Genomic DNA, 22,080 nt, shown 5'->3' with positions numbered 1-22,080 from the left:
GCCGTCACAGAACACACAAAGCAAGCTAAAGACTATTGGATTTCCTGTGATGAGTTGCATCGAATAGATACCCCTTTTATGCAAAATATCAACTTTGAAATTTGACCTTCTTTGACCTGACCTTGACCTGACCTCCACTCACACCGTCTACGGCCGTCTAGCTCACACCATTGAATTTTAAATGTAAAATTGGCCATAAAACATGTATCACACGACCCTAGCATAGTTGGGTTCTTATTGTGACCCTAAGTGACCTGACCTCTGTGAACTGACCTGGCATCAATGACATCTTTAGGCAGCATAGGTATGTATTAGACAACCAACGCTCCATCGATGTTTTTCGATAGCATGCGTTTTATTTGATGTGTTAACTGACTGTAACGCATTCCTTAGACTAAATCGGTGAAAACAATGCGACCTTTGACCTGACTTGTGACGTCATGGGTTGCACCTAGGTCAACGAAACCTGGTAACATGGTAGTTCCCTGGTGGGGCTATCGAACGCTCTTTGAATGTTTAAAATCGGTCGGTAACTTTCCGAGATCTCAGGTGGAGGGCGAAACGGCTGCACCACCCGATCAGGTGGTAGGGGCCGCCAATAGCCCAAGGGGGCGCGGAATATTTATTCACTCATACAGTGTCATTTATTTTGAGAGCACCTTTCTCACGCCATGACAAGGCCCTCTCGTAATAGAACGAAATGAGGAGAGTGTTTTCACGCCTCCTTTTGCACGGCTCTAAGTGTCATTGAGCTATCAACTGTCAGCGGTTTTCGGACAATGAAGTTCTTAGTTCTTACTGAATCCAATTTTATTTCAGACGATTGTCACTGTGCTAGTTTTCACTGTGCTGCGTAACGGGGAGAGCACCGGGACACCGTGCCCCCTCTGATTTTGGCGTTTCTTCATTAGCCCTATCAGCGTTGCATGGAAATAATAGGGCCAAAAGTCGGCAGTGCCCCCCCCCCCTTAATTGAAGGTGTTCCGCCGCTACTGCATCCCGTCAACGTGGGTTTATCATAAGGATGCTAAGATTTAATTTCCAATCCGAAGCTGAAACGATGGAAAGCAAATTTGCATTTTACATGTGCAACAAGCTGACACAACTAAATATTTCCTCTCTCGCTCCCTCTCACTGATTTACCAATTGCCCTCTTTCTCATTTTACCCTCTCTGGTTTTCCTTTTCAGTTGTTTTTTTCTCTCTCTCTCTCTCTCTCTCTCTCTCTCTCTCTCTTCTCTCCTCCCGTCCTTATCCCTTCCCTCCAGTCTTTCTTAGCTCTCTCTCTCTCTCTCTCTCTCTCTCTCTCTCTCTCTCTCTCTCTCTCTCTCTCTCTCTCTCTCTCTCTCTCTCTCTCTCTCTCTCTCTCTCTCTCTCTCTCTCTCTCTCTCTCTCTCTCTCGCTCTCTCTCTCTCTCTCTCTCTCTCTCTCTCTCTCTCGCGCTCTCTCTCTCTCTCTCTCTCTCGCGCGCGCGCGCTCTCTTTCTCTCGCTCTGTCTCTCGCTCTCTCTCTCTCGCTCTCCCTCTCTCGCTCTCGCTCTCTCCCTCTCTCTTTCTTTCTCTCTCTCTCTCTCTCTCTCTCTCTCTCTCTCCCTCTCTCTCTCTCTTTCCCTCTCTTTTTCTCTCTTTCTCTCTCTCCCTCTCTCTTTCTCTCTCTTTCTCCATCTCTCTCCTCTCTCTTTCTCTCTCTCCCCTCTCTCTTCCTCTCTCTCTCTCCCTCTCCATCTCCCTCACTCTCTCTCTTTCTCTCTCCATCTCTCTCCTCTCTCTTTCTCTCTCTCCCCTCTCTCTTCCTCTCTCTCTCTCCCTCTCCATCTCCCTCACTCTCTCTCTTTCCTCACAATATTCTCGACTGTCACTGCGTTGTAGGGCTTATTTCCAGACAGTTCCAGGCGCTCCCACTCCGCAGGCCCCAGCCCACACGGCCCAACCGCTCAAACACCCTCCGGCGGATGACCTCTGACCTCGGCGACCTGACCCCAGCCGACCGATCGCGTCCCTCTCCACGCCTCCGCCCCGCTTCCCCCACTACAGCTGCGTAGTAATTGTAGCGTGTGCAAAGGTCACGTGACATTATTTACTTCTGCGGCTTGTTCGGCTGACAAGAGATGGCACTAGTGGTCTGTGGATCAGAGGCGGGACTAGGTTCTACGACTTCTTGGGGCACACTTTAGGGCAGAAAAGAGGTTTTTTGCTCCCCATCCCAAAATGCTTCGAATATACAAAAACAAGTTAGATATTCGAAAATCGGAGGACCAAACGGATCGTTTGACGTATCTTGCGCGACTGAGAATTGATCGGTCTTCAAACTACTGAACAAAAACGAGGTGATTAGTAGCAAGTGCTGGTGACTGTACATATGTGGATATCCTCAATTAAATAAAGCCGTTGAATGCAAAGACAGCCCGTTAAATCATGTCCCGTTTCTCCTTAAATGCACAATAGCCTGTAGGAGGACGGCTGCGGAGAGGCTCGCTATAAATTATTGAAAATAAAATTATTTGAAGTCTGTAGGGAATAACAATCTGTAGCTGGAAGGAGTGCCTAACGTTTTATACATACACCGATCTGCATTGCATTCTTCATCCTTATCCTCTCCGCGCGAGATACGACATATATTCACGCAAGGATACCTGCGTTAGCGTGTGTCTCGTTCCAGTCCGTCAGAGCTCCGCATTCCTCCTAGCCCGAGTGGCGAATGACCGGTCCCGGTGTCGCGGCGCAGTGGGCGGAGCTTAGCTGCGGCGCAACAGCTGACGCTGCTACGCCGTGCTAGCCTCTACCACGGCGCAAAGTTTTCCGATCAATTTTTACCATTACAAGTCAATGACAAGTGCCCTTCATTTTGACATTTTGTTAAAAGACCATATTAGTAAAAATTAGGTAGGCCCTTGAAACTCATTGTGTCAAAGTTTGGCTGAAATCAAGCGAATAGGTAACGAGAAAGAGCCAAAAAGGACTGTTCCAAAGGGTCTGAAATGCGTAGTAGGTATATGGGACCAAGAGGACCATCAATCCTCAATCTACTACTCATTCATGCTTCGAAAAAACGTTAACGATTCCTAACAAATACGATTTTCGATGTAGGATATCTGTTTGGTGAAATAGGTCCGAGCGAGCCTTATGATGTGAAGCGAATGCAATTAGCTAATTATTGCGCTGGTCGACGGGTGCATAGAGATGTACAAATCAGGAGCTGCTTGATGACATCCGACATCCCATTATCGCATTATCTGCAACGCCGTAGGCTTTAAATACAGGTGAATATTTCCTAACCTTATGTCAGTTATATGCCACCTGCCCGTCATTTGCAGCTTATAAAAAATAAAACAAATATCAGCGAACATATCAGCATTGTACAAGCAATGCGCATTGAGCATTTATGGCTCCTCGGTCATCATGTCGCTCTTTGGGCACTGTCAGACAAGACGTTACGCACAACTCCGCCGGCTTTCGGCACCGCTCGACCGTCCCCGCTCCCCGCCACAGCGAGAGTGACCGCGCGCCGGCCCGAAACCGCCGCAGGCCAAGACCACAGAGGCGGGGCTTAGCTGTGACGTCATAACGTATCACAGACTGACTGGTGATAGCCTCTACACGCCGGGTGAAAATCTTGCTCGAAATTTAACATTACGAGTCAATGAGAAGTGCCTGAAATATTGAAATGGCGACAAAATATCTAAATTGTAAAAGTTTCGGCAGGTCTTGAAACGGCCATGTCCTGAACTTGGTTGTAATTCTTCCATACATTTAAAAATAATCGCGAAAAAATTAGGGTCTCAAGAGGTCTGGCGTTAACAGTACCTAGTAACATCACGGGTTACTGAAATTTCAATTGAAGTCTGAGTCATCTGAAAAAAGTGAAAAGAGGGCTCATCCAACCCTCTTTCCTATAAGCGCGAGGGTGAAAAAGGCTGTTTGGTTCTGACATTGTTTTGGACGCCAACGTTCATAGCTGTCCGAGATGAAAGTTACAGGACTCATACATGGTGTCCTCCAGAGGTCTCACAACTTGTATATCTGGGAATTTTTAAGGTTACGTGAGGTCAGGTCGGTCACGTGACATCACTGTTATAAGTCAATTGGGAAATATAAAAACTGTTATTTTGGCGCCGAGCATGATCTAAAACTATCCCACGTACATGGTATCGTGATTTCATGCACTTCTTGCAAAGTCCAATGCTTTTCGTTTGCATTGGTAGCCTTGCGTGATGTCATTTATGACGTCACTAGGGTCGTACGAGTTTTTCGTCAATAATCCCGATCAAATGGAGCTAGAGTTGGGAAAGCCACCAATGGACTCGGGAAGACCTTCCGAATCGAATGATATGCCATATGATAAGGGTTGCCCAGCTTCGTGACCTGAGGGGCTCTGACCTGACCTTGATCCGAGGTCAACTGCTTAAGTTGACCTCATCCTAGCAAAAAGTATACCATTCGATGCACCTGAGCTAGGCGAACAAAATGATGCCAAAATCGGGGCCCTGCGGCCATTTTTTGCGAAGTTATTTACTAAAAACCGAACCCGTAACTTCAGTCACTTGACCTGACCTCAGACGCTACCGGTTAAATTGAGACCTTAAAATCGGGTACCAATCGCTGCGACTTGTTGCGGCACACACGGTCGTTTTTTTCCGCGAGGCTCTAGCTCTATTAGAAGCGAAACGGCGTACTGGGGTCGTATCAACCCCTCCGAAACCCATTTTGTTTGCGGAAAAATGAGGATTTTATAGAAAGAACACCTTTCTAATTTTTTGCATGTCGATTTGCAATGACATGAAGTTTATTTTGGAAAAATAAAAATTTGAAAAATTTTGGTCCCAAAGGTCATTAGAGGCAAACGAAAAACGATTAAGGTTTTTGCTCAACAATGAAAATTTTTCTTTGGAATTTTCAAATGGTAATACTAATTTTTGATTCATCGCAAGCTTAGTGTTGTTTACTGTTTGTTGGTAGCTTAACCCGTTCTTGAGTTATAGGCCATCAAACTCACCGTTACAAACCGAAGTTAAAAAATGTAATGCAATATAACTCAAAAAGTTTTGATCTGAGAAGTCTGATATTTTGCCAGGCGTCTTTGGGGCCTATGATTACCCCTAGGACGGATTTTCATTAAAATCTGAGAGATGAGGGTGACGGGCTTGGTACGATCTATCGTGGAATGCCCCCTCTTCCACAAGGGCAAGATCCAGGGAGTGATTCGCACAGTGTACGTACACTGAACGAGGCTGGTCTTCGACGAGCCTCTGCTGGACACCACTTATTTTTCCGGACATGTTCGAGGCTCCATCGAAACAATGGCCTCTTAGCTTGTCAGTACCATACATCGTACGCACTAGGGCGTCCTTCAATGCTTCATAGAGCTCGGCAGCTGTGGATCCTGGGACCTCATAGAGCCCAAGGAAGGCCTCTTTCACAAGCAACTCCTCAGTGGCGTAGCGGACACAGATACTAAACTGTTCTTTGGTGGACAGATCTGTCGTGCCGTCTGCAATCACGCCATAGAACATTGATCTTCTGGCCTCCTCTAGCACCTCACAGAGCAGCATCGAAGCCATGATCCGGATGATTTCATCTTGGCATTCATGGGAAAGGAAAAAAGCCCCCGCCCTACCCCATCCGGGCTAACCCGTGCCCGGCCTGCCAGCAATGCTGGGAGGCCGGGCCGCCGGCCTGTCTCACAGGCCGCCAGCGCGGCGGTTTCGGCCGGTAGGCGGCCCGTGGGACGGGTCGGCGGTCAGGGGGCGCCGCTTCGCGTGGAAAGCCGCACCGATGTACGAGGCGGCGCGGGCGGGGGCCGATCGTCTGTTCCGGCCAGGAGGGCCGTGAATAGTGTAAAGCATGCATGGTGGGCACTGTTGAGTGTTTTCACACCTGTATTGTTTCTTGTATTGATTACAAGGCTTGCTTCGAAGAAGTGTGACAGTGATGTGCTCTGATATTGGCAAATATCATTTGTGTTTCGATAACATAATAGAGGTGATCAGCTTTGCAAAGCGGAAGGGTAATCCTGAAACATGTGTTTAAAACAATTTTGATGTAAAGTGCGCTTTATATGCGGAATCGGTAAGCCTGAAGGTGATAACGCGATGACATGATTTCGAGAAAAAAAAAAACGTTCTTGAACTCTGCATCGAGTCTGGGTTTCTTCATGCGTCGTTTTTAATAGGTTTATTTGGCGATCCGCGATCGGCTGTCTCTGAATGTTTGATAAGCGGTCTCCTCCCGCTGTGTGCTACCTTCACTTGATGTTTGTCTCAGAAATACCTTTTAAGGGAACCTTTAAAGGAAATCGAATCTGAAATGAACGGTGGAAATAGTAATGCTGAATTACCTTATCGGAGAATAGCGCTCACGTATTTCTCTAAGTTTGGCACCGTTCCTCATTATATGATATGCGGTCGGCCTGTGGAGTGTGGCGCAATTTTTCCCATGGGAACTTATTTTTCATAGGTACAGCGATACGAAAATTGTCACATCGTCCACTGGTAGATCTAGGGAGGGGGGGGGGACATTTAGAGCAAATAGTCCCCAGTATAAGCGTCCGAAATTTACAAACAAGTTTTTTTTCAAATATCAAAAGTTTTGTTGGGAAAAGTTTGTTTTAAGCTGCTCAGCAGTGCATAAGAAATTGAAATCCGAGAAGTTTTTGAATTTGGGAGCTTTTTGGGGGGCTATGTCCCCCGAAGCGTCCAAAACCGCCTTCCTGGATCTGCCTGTGACATAGTCTCGTCTGGGATCTTGCCCCCCCCCCCCATGTCGAAATCGAATCCGCCGCCACTGTGAACTCACTTAGGTTTGAACTCACTTCTTGGAGAGAAACAACTTTTGAAAGAAAGCTAAGTACGAGCTCTAACTAGTTATGCTTGTTTTCAGACATTTTGTCGGGCCACAGGGAAGGGAAAGTGGCCAGTCTGATCGGCCTGGAGGGCGGACACGGCATCCAGTCCACGTTGGCCTCGCTGAGAGCCATGTATGCGCTGGGCGTGCGCTACATGACGCTCACTCACACCTGTGACACACCCTGGTAAGCAACAGCCGCCACACTGGCTGGTGACGACTGCCCCTTAACCCTCGCCCGCACATGCCATTTTCCCACCCTAGAACGCACATGGGGGGTGGGGGGGGGGGGGGTGGGGGGTGGTTGCCACCCCTCCGCGACATTTCGTTCGTGTTGGAGATAGAGCTTCGCGGTAAAGACCAAAAAGATTCTTTGGGAAGAGACAAATCCAATGATACCCAGTTTTACCTTCTCAGGTCAGTCATTGACCTTGCAGGTCAGGTCAAACTAAAAAAAATGTTGCTATTTTGGGTCACCGTGGGATATCAAGTGCGCTGCCCAACCTCAAAAATGATTAAAATCCTCTCACAGGAATCATGAGCAACGATCGCGTCGGGGACGTGAAATGGTCGAGTTTTGTTTCCCCTGCTTAATGTTTCTGCGTGGTAACGAAGCTAGTTACAGCGACAGGCGTGTGGGATGTGCGGCGCCGGTCGTGTGGGACCAGACGCCGGTCCCACACGAGACCGCCGCGCCCAGACCGTATCGTAACCCTCAAGTGCCATGTACATACTATCGTTATGTTCGTATCTGTTCTATGTGATAATGTAATAAATGTATAAAAAAGTGCGCTGCTTATCATATACCGATGACGATGCCGTTTTCTGGTGCCAAGCCAGCTAAAACCTCTTTGTCACACTACCCGACCAGGTTTTTGCTGCTGAGGTCTTTTCAGGTCAAGCTAGGTCAAGGTCAATGATATGTGTTTGTATGTCTGTGTATGTCTGTGTGTATACTGATGTGTGCACCGATTGTTCATGTGCCCATATTACATGAAATCATGATCGGAGAAGCTTTTACCCAAAATGCAGTCAAAAAACTTGGTCTATCTAACCTAGGTCAACTAGTTTAGATGACCTAGGTTGACCTTCACCCTGACCGTGACATCTGTACATCGTCGAACAACATATTCCATGATAGGTGAGAGGTAAGACTGGCAAAAAAGGCCGAAATCAAGGTGTCAAAAGCTCACAAGGCCCATAGCCAACGCAAGATGCTGAGAATTGGTCATTTGGGTCATGACATGACCTGAAAAACAAGGTCATATCTACGAAACCAAAAACCACAGAAACTTGAAATTTTCAGTAGACATCAAGAAAGGATAGAGGAGCAGCTATGCAAAAAATCAGGCTTCTAGCTCTAAAAATATAGAGTGCAGAGCAGAAAGACTACCTGGGGGGGTCGCTCGCCCCATGTGCGGGCGAGGGTTAACCCGCGCCCCGCTGCACTGGGCTATTCAGCCACACGCGCCCTGCTGGGGGGCAGATTCTGCCCCCCTGTCTAACTTCCGAACCGATGGTCGTAGAAAGAAGGGGAAAACGGCAATCGAAAGCTCTCAACAAGGCGGACCTTAAGAGCCCATTTTTTTGCCTAAGTAGGTCAGAGGTCAGGTCAAAGTCAGGTCAAGGGTACTGAATGCAAGTTTCTACAGTATCGGCCTTGCACCGTAGTTGCCGAAGAATGGACTGAGACTGATTGCCCAAAACGTGTTCTTAGGCTACCAAGACAATATTCGTTGCATACAATATCATTCAAAGGTCAAGACAAAGGTCAGGTCAGGTCAGGTCAGGTCACCAAAAACAAAATATAGAAAGGGCATGTGCGACACATGTTTTTTGGGTCATTTTATTCATAGAATTCAATAGGGCACACTCAATAAGTGATAAGGACCACCTCTGGATGAATATCAGGTCGAGGTCAGGTCAAGGTCAGGTCAAGTGAGGTCAAATTTTTAAGTTGGTTGTTAACGCCTAAAAAGGTGTCTATCTGATGCAGTTTTTTCACGGCAAATCGAATAGTGCTATTTTTGTTTCCGTACGAGGTCTAGAAATTCCAATAAATCATTTTTCGAAAAAAAGTCTCGTGACGTCATAAAATTTTGAATAACTCTCACATTTTTGAACCGATTCTTCTAAAAATTGGTATGTAGGTGCACATAGACCACTTCTCTGCCATGTATTACGTTTTTTATATACTCAAAATTTTGGATTTTATAATTATTTTCCCAAAAGTCAGTTTTTTTTTAAAGAAAAAATCGGGCCAAAATCCAAAATTTTCGAAAACCGAGAGAGCCATTTGATAGACAAGGTAGAATCTCGTATAATTATTTTGCTACGTCTTGATTCCTTTAAAAATTAAGATGTTAGCGGCGCTTGAAATTTTGCCGTTTTTGAGGCGAAAATGGCGAATATGACGTCACTAAAACGTCATTTTCTCAAACTTTTCCGATGGATTTCGCTCAAATTTTCAGGAAACGTCTTCAATTGATGTATGATAAGGTACTGAAAGTTTGACGTTGCTGGCGTAACGCGTTTAGAAGTTATTGACGAAAAACGGGAGGGGAGGGGGGCAAATTCTGCCCCCCCCCCCCAGTGGGGCGCGGGTTACATCTCGGCGGGCGGGGGATGTTTGAACACCCCCCGTGTCAGAACATCCCCCGCTTAACTCGGCTCCTGGGCCACCTAGGGAATCGCGGAAAGCGGCATTTGAAGAAATGTCAAAAATTATGAAGAAAACATTCCGGTCATTTTAGGTCAGGTCAAAGGTCAGGTCACCAGAGGTCATCAAAGGAGAAAGGTTGCTTATTAACCCTCGCCAGGCGAGGGCCTTTTCCATAACACGGACGGCGTTGGTACGACCCCCCTCCCTCGCGATTGGCTCCTATGGCACTAAGAAACGCCAAATTTACAGGGTAGGTGGGTCCACAGGAGATCTCGCCCTGTGAAAGTATGGTGACTCGAAGTCAATATTTAGGGGGGATTTGGGGTATGAGTGCAAAAATTTCGCTAAAACATGTTAAAAGTTTTTCGTTTATTACTTTTTACCTAGAAAAGATAGAGCAAAAATAAAAGCACCAGTGAACTCAGGACGTCCGTGCGCATCGGATGATATACTTTGTTACCAATTTTAGTGAGCTCTGGAATTCAGTTGCCGCTAAGCTAGTCCAATTTTCCCCTGACCTTGTACCTGTTTTTGTGACCTGGTGACCTGACCTGAAAAGACTGGGACTTCAAATTTTCAGGACATGTACGAAAATGTTGCCCCAGAGGGTATGCCGAATGCATATTTACGTCTGGACAACGAGTTGCGTTGGAGAGGCCGGAAATAGTGGCGATTTCAGGACCGCAAGAATGGACCGTCATTGGAATGATTCTTTTTTAAACCGTGCACTGTTTTCGGCCGGAATTTAATAGTTACTACAAAATATTTTGTAATTACGTTTCCACCAAGAATGAATGCCATCAGGGCTAAATTTTTAATACTATTGCATTTTGTCAAGAAGCATATAGTGCTGTTATATTGCAGTTTTAGCGCGTTTGTTACAAAATATGAAGCGAATAAGCGTCAGTGTAATTCATCAACAGTGCCAGAAGTTAACTTGAGGGAAAGCTATGCTAATTGCTCTTGTCCATCCACTAAAATTTATTAAATATTTTGCTTTGTGTATTCCAAAAGGAGAGGAAACTATTTCATTTGTGCCTTCATGTCAGAATTGAAGGTGGATCATTAAATTTTCAACGCAGTTTACAAACAAGCATTTGGTCTTTCTCGTTTATAAGCAGTGGCTAAGAAAAGGTTGATCAATCCTGAAGTTCAGTCATCGTACCTCAACTTGGCAGCAAGATCCCCCAAGGACAGAGGATATATTGTATACATGTCCTGTAAATCAAAACAAACAAGCATTTGGTCTTTCTCGTATATAAGCAGTGGCTAAGAAAAGGTTGATCAATCCTGAAGTTCAGTCATCATACCTCAACTTGGCAGCAAGATCCCCCAAGGACAGAGGATATATTGTAAACCTGTCCTGTTAATCAAAACATTTTTGTGCCTTCAAAGGCTTAAGTTATCTGTGGTGTGTTTTGAGTTAGGCTAGGTACCTATATGACCGTTTTTGTTGTATGTTTATGTGGAGATTGAATATAACTGTGACCCTGTGCTTGTTTGTATACCTACTTACGGTCAAACAGGGAACAGCACATTCACAGAACATACTCACCTAGCACCTAACTCATAGCTGTACCCTGCAGGATCTGTACTTGTTCATGTCTCGAGCATTAACAAAGCACTAAAGTAGCTTAGTAATCATTTCCCACATTTTCTGAGCATCTAACATGACATTCAGCAGTGCAGAGCAGCTTCAGAGAAGAAACACTTTAAATACACAGACTCACACCAGCCACCCAATGAGCCAGTTCCTCAGTTGACTGTTTCCCTGGACACAGCTTGGCAATGTGAGCTAACTTTTGGCAAGTTGAAGGTTAGCAGGTAAGATTGAGTTAGGGTGAGTACCTACCTATAACTGGGTGCTACTGCCATGCAGGTCTTGGGTAGGCTGCAAATATGTGTGATGATTGAGGTTAGGTCAGCTGTCAGGTTAGTCAGGTTCAGGTATGCTCATTGCTCAGGTCACATTTTTATGGACATTTGGCAAATTAAAAAACTAACAATCTGATCTAAGCTAACCCGACTAAACATACACAACTACTGACTATAGGAACTGAGCACCTACACGGAAAAAAATATTTACTCCGCGAGAGATTTACATACACCTTTTTTTGAAAACTCCTTTTGATGGTGTTCATATACCATTCATTTTGGAGTATTTCATGGCGAGGAAGAGTAATAAAAGTACCTCACTTTATCTGTCGGAGTAAAGGAAAGAGATTGGGATTTCATTTACTCCCCATGCATAACCGCTCGGAGTATACAAACCCGGTCGGAGTTTTGTTACTCTGCTGTGACAGTTCGAATAAGCATGGAAGTACGCAATGCAGAGTAATTCACCGCAAAGGGAGTTAACGAAGAACCGAGAGAACAGTCAAAAGAAAAGAAGAGTAACTGAACTCCGAAAAAAAGACCTGAAACTCCTCTTGAAAGAGTTTTGCCGCCATCGCGGCGCTGATGCACGTGCGTTATTCGACGCCATTTTCAAGGCAGCAGTCGGTTGGCAGTTGCGCCATACAGTGAACATGCCGGTGGTGGTGTCAGTGGACTGTCAGTGGGTTGTGAGAGTTTTCGGCGGAGAGTGGTGCAGGAAAAGGTGGGAGTGGTGACGACACGCTCGGAGACGACGCTCTCGCAGCAGCAACTATCATCTCACTGCATATAACTGACAGGATCTTCGAGCTCACAATTCAGGCAAGTCCCTTCTCGCTGCGACTTTGGAGATGCGTTCAACAGTTATATTTGCTTCGTGACATATTAATGTTTTTTTTTTTCTTTGCCCAAAATATTGACGTCCAGTACTTATGCCGGCTCTTCCCGGAATCATTCTTTTTTGGTAGCTATACACTTTTGGCAAAATTAGAGAATGCAATGAACGTCATCACCGCCTGTTCCCCTTTGTCGTAGACTTGTCATGGCAGAACATACAAGGGTTGAAAACGAAAATTAATAAAAGATTTACAGTTTTTGGAAACCCGGGGTAATGGTTTACATGTTCCGGTTTTTTGCTCTATTTTGCTCCTTTCTTTGAAAAATAATCTGAGTACCTGAATGTCATTGGTTATCTGTGCTGCATGATCCATGCCCCATATTCAGTGTAGCCTTTTCATAAGGTAATTTATACTTTAACCCTCGCCGGCACAGGCTATTTTGCGTCCTTCGACGGCACAAGGGGGGGGGGGTACGACCTCCCTGGCGTTTGGCCCCTGATGGAGCTAGAGCTTCGCGGAAAAAACGAGCGTGTTGCCCTTGACAAGAGGAAGCCGATGATACCCAATTTTGAGGTCCTAGGTCATCGGTTGACCTTCTAGGTCAGGTCAATGACCCAAAGGTCGGGAAAATCGGGACCTGCAAGAACATCGTAAAGGGTGGCTGCTGTTTTTTTCGGGGCGCTGATCACGAATATCATGTTGGTTTTGATCACAGATGATGTCTTTATGCATGTAGGCCAGGTCAGGTCAGGTCAACCAGTAAGGGTGCTGCCGGGTATTTGTAGTACATAGGTGTCAACCGCCTCTGACAGCCTCGTAACATGTTACGAAGGCACGAAAACTACATTGTAAATGTTCAAATGGTTTTTAACCGAGGTCACCAAAGGTCAATGACCTGACCTGACCTTCAGGTGACCTTGACACCCATCCTAATCCATGAGACCAACATCATATCACATGTTTGAACGCTTGAAACCACGAAAAGACTGCAAACGCGCTGGTAATGCGAGCCGACGTACGCCGAATCGCGATTCTGGCCAAACATGGTCTTGGAAAATAGGCCACAGGTCAAAGGTCATTTGGGTCAGTGTCATGAAATTATCAGGGTAGGTGTAAAATTGATTAACACGAGGGTACTGAAAGTGCCGTCGCGATCAGCCGCTTTTTGCGCGAGTTATTTGCGAAAAACCTGCCCCCCCCCTTGTGCCGGCGAGGGTTAAACAATGAAACTGGTTTTAATGAAAGGCATATGAAAAAATACGTGTATGTATATATATTGCTTTATTAGAATAGGCCTATCTCAATTATTTTCCGAAAATTACCCGCCACATCAAAAGACAAATGCACTCAAGCGTGAATTCCGGAATTGAAATGTTTATGGAAATGTTAGTTATATAAAATGTTATACGGAAATGTTAAAAAGCTCAAGTTATCAATTGCAAAGGTTGAGCGCAGAGCAGAGCAAACATCACTCCTCGCCCAATGCAGTGACCTAATAGTTGCATCAAATTTCATCAGATGTTGGGAATGTCCCTAGCTCCTAGACAAAGTTTCTCAGAAACCCATTGACCCCACCTATGCAGACTTAAAATATTGTCTTTTTTAGTCACAACGGAACATTTTCCATTGCAGATAATGCTGGCAAGCATGGTTGGCAAACACGCTCGGAAGCCCGTTGCACGACGAGGAATACGTTGGATAAACGAATAGTGTCCAACGCGTGGTTGTCTATTCATCAAGCACAACCCTCACGGAGACAGTGTGTGCAATGCACACTGTGCATGGATGCTGAGCCACAGTGTGTATATTGTATAACCTTAACCGTCCCCGGACCTACCGGTTTTCTGCATGCACCCACGTCGAGGGGCGAATCCCCTTCCCATATTTCTTTCCAACTTGAGCTAGAGGCTCGCGGAAAAAAACGAGCATGTGTGCCGTCGCGAGATGCAGCGACTAATACCGATTTAAACCCGCTCTGACCGGGGAGAGCGTTTGGACACCCCCCCCCCCCCGTGGTTTTCGCAGATAGCTCACAAATGGCTGCGTGGAGCCACCGTCTTCTTTGGCACACCTGCTCATGCATCTTTTCCCACAAATGTTGTTAAAATTTCAGACCCAGGTCGCCAAAGGTCAGGTCACCAGGCCACTTCAAGTGACCTCACCGCAGAAAGAATGCTCGTAGTAGCTACACCGACTGAATGATTATATTGCAATTTTCGGCGATTGATAAAAGTAAAAGAATCTATAAAATATACCTATATCTCAGAACTTTCATATCGATGACCTAATGCCAGGGCAATTTTGCGCAATCTCCATTATAAGTGAATGGGAGAAAACGTCGTTCTAAACACTCTAAGTCTATAACATCGATTGAGAGACATGCTAGAGCGGTAAAAAACCTCAGATGTGTTCAGCTTGACGAAAAGAATCGACCGATATGCAGCATGACCTTTTCCGGTCAAGTCATGACCTTGACCTTAAGTAAAATTTTCAATGCCGATGATGTTTTTTATGATGCTGCCAACAGCAATGTCGCGACTCTATTGAGTCAAAGGTGATTACAGAAATACACTATTATTTTCGTAAAACGGTTATTTGTGGAGTTCTTTTTTCTCTCTAGAGGCTAAACTGTTGACCTGAGGTCACATCTGAGGACACATTACGAAAGAGCGTTAAAAATGGCTATCGAACGCGCCTTTTCGCGGTGCAGTGGCTCTTTTTGGTTCCCAAGTTATGCGTCGGTTTTCAAAAACTTTAAACTATTGAAAGAGGCAAAATTTGACCTTTGATGACCTCTGGTGACCTGATCTTTGACATGATCTAAAAATGACAGGATTATTTTCTTCATTATTTTTGACTATCGAAGTGCCGTTTACCGCGTGTCGCTAGATGACCCGAGAGCCGAGTTAGACTGGGGCGCGAAAACGCCGTCCCCCCCCCCCTCCCAGCACTCCACGGAAAACTCGCACCACCAGCACGGCGCTGGATATGTGTGTTTAGAATCACACCCCTATGACCGTGTTACAGTGTTATGGAGAGTCTCACATCTCAATTGTTTCTGCATAAAAATGTGTTCATTTTTTAACCCTCACCCTGGCAGGTCATTTTTCATAACAAGGGCTGGGTCAAATGAGGTCAACTGAGGTCAAATGACGTTTGTGCCGATAACTTGTCACATAATAAAAATAAAGCTTTCAAAATGGTACCATTCTGTTCCTCTTGAACAGCCGAGTCGAATGATATGCAACATTAATGCCTCCTATGGCACCTAGAAACACCAAATTTGGTAGGTATGTGGGCCCCCTGGAGTTCTCACCCCTGTGCAACGCTAAAACAGGTCAAAAGTTTTTCGCTTCTAACTTTTTATCTAATTAAGATAGAACAAAAACAAAAGCAACAGTGAACTCAGCACGTCAAGGCGCGTCGAACGATGTACTTTTTTTGCTTGATTAGGTGTACTTGAAATACTAAGCACAACCTAAGTACAACTTAAGTCTTAAGAATGGTCAAAATGCTTAATGTTGCATATCATTCGACTCGGCTGTTCAAGAGAAACAGAATGGTACCATTTTGAAAGCTTTATCTTTATTATGTGACAAGTTATCGGCACAAACGTCATTTGACCTCAGTTGACCTCATTTGACCTGACCCTTGGATAAGTACACCAAACAAAGAAGCACCAAGTGGCATAATGCTAAGTACTGTGGTTTCAAAGCACAAAAGTGATAGAACGAAGCGGATATCCTCAATATTTTCCGAATTGAATATTTTCCCATGGGCTTAACATTACGACGTAATGACCTCTAACTGACCTCAGGTCAGCGACATAAAAACCCGAACAATATGTTATACAACTCGGTGAACTTAGTACATCCTGAAAGTTTGAAGGAAATCAGTCCAAAATTGTGAGTTGGACAGGTGCATAAACAAATTGAAATTTGACCATGACCTTGTACCGGTTGTTCTGACCTGGTGACCTGACCCAAGGTCACCCGGATCTGAAATTTTCAGGTCTCATGTAAAAAGGTTGCCCCATAGGCAGTGCCAAATTTGGCGGTGCTGTGCGCCGCCGTTTTTACGCTATCTTTGAAAACCCTTACGGGGTGGGGTCGCATCGACCCCGCCCCCTGCCAGGGCGAGGGTTAACATCTATGATAGCTGCTTCGTTCACCATTGCTGTACTTGCTGGACGCTGCTATACTGGATGATACTGGATGCTGCTGCAGATTTTCTGTAAACCCAGTGGCAAATCCTTGTGGCTCCTGGCCATCTTGTGCTAAATCTGCTGTTACATGCATGATTTGGTTGACGAGAATACAGAAGAAATATTGTTTATAATCCAGTGTTTTTGTTGGATATGCTCGAGATTTTTTTTTCGTCTGCTGGTTATTTATTACACTATAGCTAAAATGTGTCTCCGAAATGCGCGAAAGAAATAGGAAGAGACTGGTTCTTATTTCAGCCTCACAACACACGTCACGTCATAGCATCATAGTAACTTTTTTGCAATGATAACGGTATAAATGATCCATATTTGTTAAAATTCCAGCTGGAAATGCTCTGATTATGTCAGTTGGGGCTTGTGCAATGTGCGTCCTGCCCAAAATTAGGAGTGACTCAACCCGTATATTTGGGGTGACATCACACCCTTTTTGGAAAACTCCAGAATGTTAACTTTATCTACTCTAATATAAGTACTGTATTTGGGATGAGTACCTTTTTGGGAGTTTTGGAACCACTTAGCATGTCTCGTTTTCGGTGTGACATTACTCCACAGACAAATTTAAAGGAGTTTCACTTGCAGAACAGGAGTAGTGAAACTCCCTTTTGCGATCATAACTCCGGAATAAGGAGTAGTTAATAAGGAGTTTTATTACTCCTCTTAGGTTCCACTACTCCCTATTATTTTTCACTCCCTAAAAGGGAGTTTCAATTGCGTTTTACAAGGGAGTTTCAAAACACCAAGGGAGTAATGAATCGCCTTTTGATAGTTTTAGGGAGTTATGGATAGAACTCCAAAATAGGGCGAATATCTACTCTAATATAGGTACTGTATTTGGGACGTCAGAACCCCACCTAGGGGAGTAAATATTTTTTTCCGTGTACCTACTTGTGCCTACATCTCATACCATGTCAAAGTAGAGTTCCTTGGTGGAAGATTACCCTCAGTACTTTTTATCCCAGCCCTGTGAAGAAAACTAATACTTCTAAGCTCTGAGTCACTGCTGGCCATCCACAGGAAGAAACGCTGAGACTGAGAGCTTTGCCATTGTATATTGGACCAATAATGACTATCACAAATGACTATGAACACATAATATGATCACATCGTTGCATGGATTGTCACATTGACAATTTTATTACAATCCTTTTTTCGAGAAATACAGTGATGATGATTAACATCAAAATCAACATAAAGTGGATTTAGTGATCCAAGCTTTCTCCTCCAGTAGCAATGGAATGATCGCATGTTTCATTTGCCAGACACTGAGTACCTGATGCACATTACAATCTGCATAGCATCTAAGCATAGTAAAACTGCCCAAGTCCATTCATTCTAGATTTTAACTTGAAAGTTAGCACTAATTTATCTTGCTGTTGTAAGTTATCATTCAATATTCATACCAATACATCAATATGCGCTCATCAGTCAACATTTTCTGGCATGATCCTGCTCAGCGTGCTCTTCAGTATTGCTCCAAGGTCTGCAATATTATAGCTTGTTTTTGGACAATAAGCTCTTTTAATTTTACTTTTTCTTGCTGATATATGAGCCCGATCAACTTGCGTTTATCAACCAAAATTTCATAACTTGTTCAACTTGATATTGATATTGCTCAGTAGTCAGACTGAGGACCTCTGTCAGCCTCCTGGATACTTCAGATTGTTTTCAGTCAACATGCTTCTTAAATATGATATAAGTCAATCTTAAGGGATTCAAAACATCCAACAAAACGACGTACAAGAGCAAGAAAACCACCAGATAAACTAAAAAAATGGCATTGGAACAGAGCCAAGTGGTGCTCCATTTGTTTGTTTACAATGATTGTAGTGCTGATGTATTTTTAGGACTCTGAACGTCGGCTTATAAAAAATGAAACGTTTGTACAAAATTTGTAAAGCAAGTAATATTTATCTGAAAGAACTAAAATATTCAAAAGCCAAACACTATGAAATACATGAATCGGAACGAAAAAGTAACCCAAAAATCCAGCCTAATCACCGGCTCCTAAAACTGCAACACAATCAGCACTTTTCCCCGCAACTCGTTGTCCAGACGTAAATATGCATGCCAAATTTGGCGGCGCGTAGCGCCGCCGTTTTTACGTTATTTGCGAAAAACCTTGGGGGGGGGGGGGGTTGCATCCTTGCTGTATTGTACTAGAAAGAGATCGAATAAAAGTAAAGCGTTTATCGATTTCAACTCAATACGAAATCCGCCATGAACTCAACAATTACGCTTCTACAATTGCTTCACTCCACTCCATATCAATAAATCCACTTTCCTTCGTTCCTCTACCGCTCCCCCCTGTCCGCCGCGCTGCTGCTCCAAATTGCCGTTCTTGCATTTTTGAATCACGCGGCATATGACATGTGCATATTCACTCCGGCACCTCATAATTAGTGAATGACCTAAATCATGTAGGCACTTCTAATTACTAACATAGTTTGATAATAGAAATAACTCCACATTCCCCCCTGATCTCCGATCATTAAATTGTATGTAGACAACGTTGGAGCAGCGCTATACAACAGCGCGCGTGGGCAGACTTCAGAGGCAAATACTACAATGTCCTTGCCGGGTCCTCACGCTACACGTCTTTGCTGGCATCTGTCTGACGACGGCTGAGGCCGGGCTGTCCGCACTCTCAGTCTCGTTGACCTCAGCCGCTGTGGCCTGAGACACTTCACACTCGAGCTGGGAGGCACCATCAGCGTCATTTATCTGCTCGCAGCCTCCTGTCGTTCTTGGAGCTGGTATCTGGATCAGCCATGACTCCTCTGCGTCTTCTCCGGGCTCTTCTCGTTCATACTTGGGCTCCGACTCCTGAGTGCAGTCTGTTGAAGCTTGGCGCAGATCGCGCACATGACGAGGAATGCTGTCGACTTCCACGGTCTGGGCCGACACCACTTTGGTGACCGTTCCCACTGAACTGGGTACGTCACATCGTGTGTTGGGATCTCGAACCCACACGCGATCTCCCAAGCTGAACCGACACACGACTACACCAGGATCGCTGGAGTTCTCGTCGATTCCACGTATTTTCACTTCATATCGGTATATTTGATTCGCCGGAGCAGATTCAGCACTGACGTCGTCCTTGGGTGTCACGTTATACCAGTACAGTGCCTCCTGCACTGAGCAGCTTGAGCGGGCTACAATACACTTCACTGTCCGGTGGCACCGCTCCACTATCCCATTTCCAGAGGGTCGGTGGGCGCTTCGAAATCGCATGGTCACGCCCCATCGCTCGCTGAATTCGGAGAAGGCACGACTACGGAATGCCGCTGCGTTGTCCGTTAGGATTTCTCGCGGCGCTCCTCGTTCAAAGAATATCTGCTCCAGCTGTTCGATGACGCTGCTACTGTCCTGCCTCTTCAACTTCCGCCACACAGCAAAGCGAGATGGGCCGTTATCTATCACCGTCAGATACTGGCCGCCGTTCACATGTGTTATGTCCATGCTCAGCCGTGTCCACGTTTCCGGAACGCTGAGATCTCCCTTACACCACCTGACTGGAGCTGGATCCAACGACAGGCACTGCTGACACTGATGAACGACGGCGCGCACCTGGCTCTTGGTGACTGCTGGTACGGACTTCTTGCAGAAGTAGAAGGTGCGCCGTATCCCAGGGTGCCCAGTCGAGTCATGTATGCGCCGGATCTCATCTGAGTTGTCATGACTTGCTGCGGCGGCGGCTACACCACCGTCACTTCGCTGGTCGGCGCCACCGACTTCAACACGGACAGCAGAGCCGTCTGATGTCGGAGCGAGCCACTTCTGCGGCACTCTGGTGAGGGCGTCAGCTCTGTTCTCTCTGGACGTGACGAAGCTCACGTCTACCTGGAGACCGTATTCCTCCACCGTGCTTCTGATGGTCTCCAGTCGCCGACGAATCAGCATCTCCCCCGCCGCTTTCGTTTTCACTCTTGCTTTTCCTGAAATCGCATCGCTCAGCCAGTGGTAGACTGTCCGCGAGTCTGTCATCAGTTTCACTGTTTTGACTCCCCATGGAATCACGAGATTGATGCCTTTTAGTGCTGCATCTAGCTCAGCCATATTTATATGGGCGCACTCGTCACGTCTTAGCCAACATGCGTCTTCAACCACTTCTCCCCCGATCTGTACCACAGCACCTAGGGCCAGGGAGCTCGCATCTACCCATACTGTTGCGTCTTCTCCATCCACGTCCCATCTGCCGCGTGCTGGGTCTGCTGCATCCACTCGCTGCATGACTTCTTCCAACATCTTCAGTATCTTCGGGTCCGTCACCGGTTCATCCCACGACGTTGTAGTCGCATTCGCCACTCTCTTCATGAAGGAGGCAGCCGGCCTCAGCCAGCCGCAGACCGGAAGGTGACTGACGAGCCGACCACATAGCGAGAACAGAGCCCGCTTTGTCAGTGGCTCTGGGACGTCTCCGACAGTGTTGTCTCGTCTCCAGACCAGATGACCGTCCCCCTCCTGTACCCGAAGTCCAAGGACACGGGTACCGCCAGAGAGGCGCTCCGGGGGCTTGCAGTCCAAGCCATGCTTCTTGAGGTGCGCCACAACACGCTCCGCCGGAACAGCACTCTCATCGACAAAGATGTCGTCGATGTATGCTGAAGTAGCGCGTCTGATGTCTGCGTCCCAGCTCAGGATAGTGGCCAACACCTTCTTCAGCACCAGAGGCCCGACGCTCAAACCAAAGCCAAGACGCGTAAGACTATACCGTCTACCATGGAAGACAACTGTTTGATAGGGCCAAAGTGACTCGTCTACGTGCACTTGCAAGTATGCTTTTCGGAGGTCGATCATGGCTCCATCAGTGCCCCTTTTCCTCCACTCGCGCAGTTTCTCGGCGCACACGTCTGCGTCTGCGGTATGCGCATCAACGAACGAATTCAGCTGTCTGAAGTCTAGAACTGGTCTCACCTTCTCCTTGTTCCGATTCAGCACCGCCATGAGAGGAATTGTTCCCTTCGGCGGCCCCTGTTTCTCTTCATCGTACGGCTCGAGCCAACCGTTTTCCACCCACTGTTTCAGCTCCTCTTCATATTCCTCACGGCTCTCTGGCGGTATTTTATACTCCGACACGGTGTCCCTCAGCGCCTCAGGTGCCGAGCCATCCGCCCACTTCCAGCTCATAGTCCACTTCTTATCCTTTTCATCGTAACTTGCTTGAAAATCTGCCTCATCAACATGCACTTTCACACGGCTCTCATTCCCACTCAGACCAGTTTCCATGTTTGTCTGTTCCGGGTTCATCACTCCTTGTTTCAACGGTTCCGATTCTGTCAGCTCTGGTTCTGTCGGTTCTGGTTTTGTCAGTTGAACGGCAGCACAGTTGAGCTCACCTCCGAACTGCACTTGACTGGAGTTTACCAGCGTAACTCCTCCCAATGCCTCAATGCCGTCCATGCCAAGCACAAGATCAAAACCCAATGGCTTCTCCATCACCACTAGGACATCAAGATCAGCAGCAGCACCGTTCGGAAGACACACTCGAATAGGTCCACTGCCGTCACATTGGTACCGTTCGCCGCTTACAGTTCTCACATTGATTCTTCTCTTGGTCCAGCCGGGACAGAAGGACTGATCAACAATACTGCGGGAACATCCAGAGTCGACCAGCGCCAAGCCGCTGGTGCCATTGACCTCT

The 22,080-nt window shown here is 46.1% G+C and overlaps 1 protein-coding gene across 1 annotated transcript in view; it reads left to right on the top strand.

The window, feature by feature from the left end:
• Positions 1 to 6,878: 6,878 nt before the first annotated feature.
• The window catches only part of LOC122372084 (dipeptidase 2-like), a 156,894-nt gene continuing 141,692 nt past the window's right edge, over positions 6,879 to 22,080 (top strand). The window contains exon 1 of the mRNA XM_043348959.1: positions 6,879 to 7,025. Coding sequence (XP_043204894.1) covers positions 6,970 to 7,025 — 56 coding nt within the window. The 5' untranslated portion in view covers positions 6,879 to 6,969. The remainder of the gene's footprint in view (positions 7,026 to 22,080) is intronic.

The sequence above is a fragment of the Amphibalanus amphitrite genome, unplaced genomic scaffold (assembly GCF_019059575.1).
Source record: "Amphibalanus amphitrite isolate SeventyFive unplaced genomic scaffold, NRLGWU_Aamphi_draft 001313F_arrow, whole genome shotgun sequence".
Lineage (NCBI taxonomy): Eukaryota > Metazoa > Arthropoda > Thecostraca > Balanomorpha > Balanidae > Amphibalanus > Amphibalanus amphitrite.
Note: the sequence above shows the minus strand (reverse complement) of the source record. Positions and strands in the feature narration are given on the sequence as shown.